The sequence below is a fragment of the Octopus sinensis genome, linkage group LG10 (assembly GCF_006345805.1).
Source record: "Octopus sinensis linkage group LG10, ASM634580v1, whole genome shotgun sequence".
NCBI lineage: Eukaryota > Metazoa > Mollusca > Cephalopoda > Octopoda > Octopodidae > Octopus > Octopus sinensis.
The window spans coordinates 66,018,150-66,023,149 of NC_043006.1; the positions used below are offsets into that span (position 1 = coordinate 66,018,150).

Consider the following 5,000-nt stretch of genomic DNA (forward strand, 5'->3'; position numbering starts at 1 on the left):
TTGACTGCAACTTTTATATCAATTCCCGAAGGCTGAAAGCCTGTGTAAAGTTAAAATTCTCTTGATTAAAACCGTAAACTTCAAAGAATATACAATAAACATGCAAAATGTTTTTTTTTAAAAATACACACATACAGGATCTTTTGTCAAAGGCAACCTCATCAAGATTTTTGAAAAGAAAAGGCGAAGAAGATCAGAAGAATTGTAAACTTTTCGGCCGAGACTCTACTCGTTTCCCCCACTCCAAATTGTTTTCTCTTACTTTTCTCTTTCTGCATAACTTCATTTGATTTTGTAATTGAATAATCTGGTGTGTTTATTTTAATGGCCTGTGAAATATCGGGAAGACAGCAAGAAATACAAACAAAATTGAAAAACGAAGAAATATAATAATAATAATTGTAAAAACGGTAAAAATCGAAATGAAGTTCTAACCCAGCTCTCAGCCGACGGCCGAGATACAAAAATAAAATAAATCTGAAATGGACTCAAACATTTATGAAAGGGTTGGACTTACTTGTGATATAATTACTCCTCCATCTAAAGTACATTTTCCATCTTTTTGGACAGCTCCCAGGTAGACATCTTCACTGACACTGATATCACTGACCAAGTCGAATACTTTCTCACCACGGACGTAGGTTTTGTCCGAGACGAACATGTAATAATCAAATGTATTAGAGTAGTGATCTCCCAAGTATTTGAGAATAAGCAACGGTAGGATGTGTTCGGAGTTGGCCTGAGAAAAGCCGATCACTGTCATACCGCTCCCTGCGTAGTTCATGCTTTTCTTGTTGTTGAAGAACACCAGTTTGGTAACATGGTGAGCAACACTTTTATTAAAGGCCACTGCCAGTGTATCCAAACTCTCAGGTGAAGTTATCACGGCCACAAATAGCTTCTCACGGATGCCCAGTTCGGTGGAGATATAACGAGGTCTGGCCATCTTATGGAATTTAATTCCTGGTGCAGGAGGCCCGACCGGGATAGAATCGTGGACATTGCCTTGGCCTTGCAGTTTTAACCTCGGTTCATTCTTCTTGTTGATATTGTCTGCATTGTTCACCGGGTTCTGTGCGTTGTTATCTTGCTGAGTTCGCTTCTGGTTCTGCGACGAGTCCAGCACCGCAGCTTGCGGTGGTGGTCCCGCGAACCGTTCTTGGACATGTAAAGACTTCGTTTCGCGTAGTTTGATCAGTTCTAGTTGTTTTTCTTCGTCGGTTTTAACAGAACATCGCTGCTCACTGATGAAAGGCACATAGATTAAACTGAAAGTAATTCCAAGACAAAGGCCGATGATACATGGAGCTACAGGTCGCCAACATAAACGGAACTTCCTTATCACCATCTCGCTATGTTGAATTCCAAAATTTTGTTTGTTAGTCAATTATATATATTTTTTTTCGGAAGTTATTTCACTCAGTGTGTGTATGTATATTTATATACGAAAGAAAGAGAAAGAGAGATGTACGTGTGTGTGTATGTATATATGTATTATATACGAGATATCTATGTAATATTTTCCTTTGTAAGTATGTAATATATAAAGGTAGATATCAGAGTAAACTTTTTTAACCTCGGATGTTGTATTTATATATATATATATATATATATATATTGTATAAAAGTTATGGCTGCCGTGCCAAAGTTGTGTGGAGGGGAAATATAAACTAAATTTAGTGACGTCGAATTAAGTAAAGTTAAGTTAAATTCATTATGCTCCTACGTGCGTGGTTCTTAAACGTTTCAGAGCAACAGCAACTGAGTGTTGACGACGTTACTTGTCACCCTCCAACTGACAATAATACTTCCACTACAAACACACGCACTCACAAAATCACTCTTGTACACACACTCACTCATACCTTCACTCACTCGTTGATTCACTCATGTACACATACACACCCACTCGTAACTTCACTCACTCATTCACTCACATTATAACAGCTCAAACTTTTATACGGAAGACCAAAAACGAAATAAATTTCGTAAAAACAGAAAAGCAAATGAAATACAATTTTTATATTTTCGTACCAAGTCGCTGGAAAGGACTTAAATGTTTTAAATATATTTTTCCCCTTCAGTATTAATAGAAACATTTAATTAATCAATAATAATAATTATTTATTCTTAATAAAATATTATTATTATTATTACCGCTACATCAAGGAAGGACAAGTGCTTTGTGCTGAAAATAAAAAAAAGTTTTACGGGCTTCCTATTTTCCCTATTTGATGGTTTCTACCTATCTGTGGGTGTTTTGCATATTCAAGCATTAATTTTCATACGTCACTGCGACTAACTCACTCACCCATTGATTGTATAAGCCTATCCCAGTATATTTCGGTCTCATCCCACCCAGCTTTATTTCCTGATTACTTTCAGAAAAATCAATTTTGTAGATAATTTTTCTTTTAACAAATACAATGAAGGTGACATAGATAAGAATTATATTAGAATTTAACGTGAATATAAAAAAAAGGTGGGCGCAAGCATATGCATACCGATACACACACACACACACACACACACACAAATACAAACACACAAAACACACACACGTGTATATATCTATGCACACACGCACACACATGTAGGTGCAGACATGGATGTGTGGTGAAGAAATTCACTTCACAATCACATAATTTATAGTTCAGTCCCACTGCATGGCACCTTGGGCAGGTATAATAATAATAATAATAATAATAATAATAATTGTGTACAGTGCTCAGGTGCACTACAACTCATCTAAAGTGTATATATAATCAGGTGTAGTTTCGGCGGATTTCGGAAAGCATGAGGGCCTTAAAGGATGCAGTGTCATGGCAGTCAACAACTGACGCAGGCAGTTTATTCCATGCTTCAGCAACTCTGAGCGTGAAAAAATGTTTCCGAAAGTCATGGGAGCTGTGTTGTTTTCTGTGTTGTATCTTCTACTATAGCCCAAGACCAACTGAAGTCTTGAGTAAATTTGGTAGACGAACACTGAAACAAGCCTGATGTGTATGATGTGTGCATGTGTGTGTGTGTGTGTGTATACATACACATACATTCCTAAGCTATTGTATTTTCTGAGAGTTGGGCTCTCTTAAAAATTCCTGTCGTCCCTCCAGTACTTTGACAACCTAATCTTCAGGAAACTCAAATGCTTGGTCAATGTCAAACTCATCCCAGACTCCCACAGCCAAGCTGCTTTTCTCAAACGGTTTGGGGATTCAGGTCTGCACAAGTGCTTGTTCTCATCTCTTTCCTGTTTTCTTTCCTTGATCCATGCTTGCTCCCCTTTGCTAGGCAACAGCTTCTCCTCTCCAACATAGACTAATTCCAATAGGGAGATGGATGAAGCTCTATCACAGTGGGGAGAGAGCTGGGTTTGTCAGTTCTGATTACAGTGGAGGATTGACAGAAACAAAGAGTATGAGACAATCTGCATTCAGGTGCCACTTTCAACTCTCTCCTTGATCAATCTGATCAATTTTCAAGGTGTCACCTACTTTCCGCCAGTGCAAAATTCTCAAGGGACTGGATTAGTACCCTGCCTGTGGCCAACATTAGAGGTCAACTCAGTCTAGATGAACTCTGCATCTCCATCACACTCAGAGTGGGTGCTGACGTCTGTAGGGGACTGAGATGTCGCTGTGGTAGACATCCCAACCTCACAGGTCTTCATGGTCTGTCTTGCCACCTAAATGCTGGTCGCTTCGCTCATCACACTGAGCTAAACCTAATCACTGAGCAGGCCCTGACTGGGACTAATTTCCCCTCGGTTCTGGAGCTGTTGGGGTTATCCAGAAGTGATGGAAATAGACCAGATGGTCTTACTCTCAGGCCCTGAGTTAGATATAGGTGCCTCATTTGGGATGCCACAGTCTGTGACTTCTTTGCTCCCTCCAACATCCTGGATGATGCAGTTAATGGGAGGGTCACTACTTCTGTAGCTGAAAGGAACAAATCTTGAAATATCAGGACCTGACAGTGAATTATCTCTTTGAACATGTGGTGTTTGAGACATTCGGAGGAACTGGGCCACTAACTGCAAAGTTTTTGTCAACGTTGGCAGCTTGCATGTGATGCCCTTCATGGTGATTGGCTTTCCCAACACCTTAGTAATGCTACGAGTGTGCTGGTTTACTTCATGAAGTTCTGTTAAACCTTGCTGTGTGCGACCAGTTGCTGTGATAAAAAAATCCCCATAAATGGTTTCAATACAGTTTTAAAAGAAAGGTTTTCCAGTAATTTTCTTTCATGTAAATAAATGTTTATGTTAATTTTAAAATTTACCAGCAGAATCTTATAAAGTGACAATTTTCTAAAAGTGTACACGTTCATACATGCATACATATATACATACATACATACATGCATGCATGCATGCATACATACATACATACATGCATACATACATACATACATACATACATACATACATACATACATACATACACATGTTTGTACATATACATACAAGGGTACATACACATACACACTCACACATACATAAATATATATGTATGTATACATACACATACATACTTATACTCATGCATATACTCAAGACATGGGACGAAGTGGTAAGGACTGATCTCAGGAAGTTGGACCTCACAGAAGAAATGACCATGGACTGAGATGTCTGGCGATATGAAGTTCTTGAGAAGACCCACTCACATCAGTGAGACTGAGTTCTAGAAGCGCTGTGCAGAAAACTTCTCACACACTCTACCACAACAAACCAAACTACATCTCTACATCCCTTCTTTTCCTCACATTTCTGATTCTTGTACTATGGTTACCTTCCACTCCCCAATCTTGTCCTCTTGGCCCGGTGCCACTCTATCATTGCTCTCTGCTTGCCCCCAACCTGTGCGTTCTCCCCACATGCCTTGTCTCACTCTATTATTGCCATCTGCAAGCCACTGACCTGGGTGTTCCACCCACATTTAACAAGAAAACTTTTCCCTCACCCTACCCCAACAAACCAATCTATGTCTCTTCTCTTTCTC

The 5,000-nt window shown here is 39.2% G+C and overlaps 1 protein-coding gene across 1 annotated transcript in view; it reads right to left on the reverse strand.

Annotated features, from left to right (window-relative positions):
- The window catches only part of LOC115216720 (chondroitin sulfate synthase 2-like), a 94,368-nt gene extending 92,510 nt beyond the window's left edge, over positions 1-1,858 (reverse strand). The window contains exon 1 of the mRNA XM_029786259.2: positions 518-1,858. Coding sequence (XP_029642119.1) covers positions 518-1,348 — 831 coding nt within the window. The 5' untranslated portion in view covers positions 1,349-1,858. The remainder of the gene's footprint in view (positions 1-517) is intronic.
- Between the last annotated feature and the right edge of the window lie 3,142 nt (positions 1,859-5,000).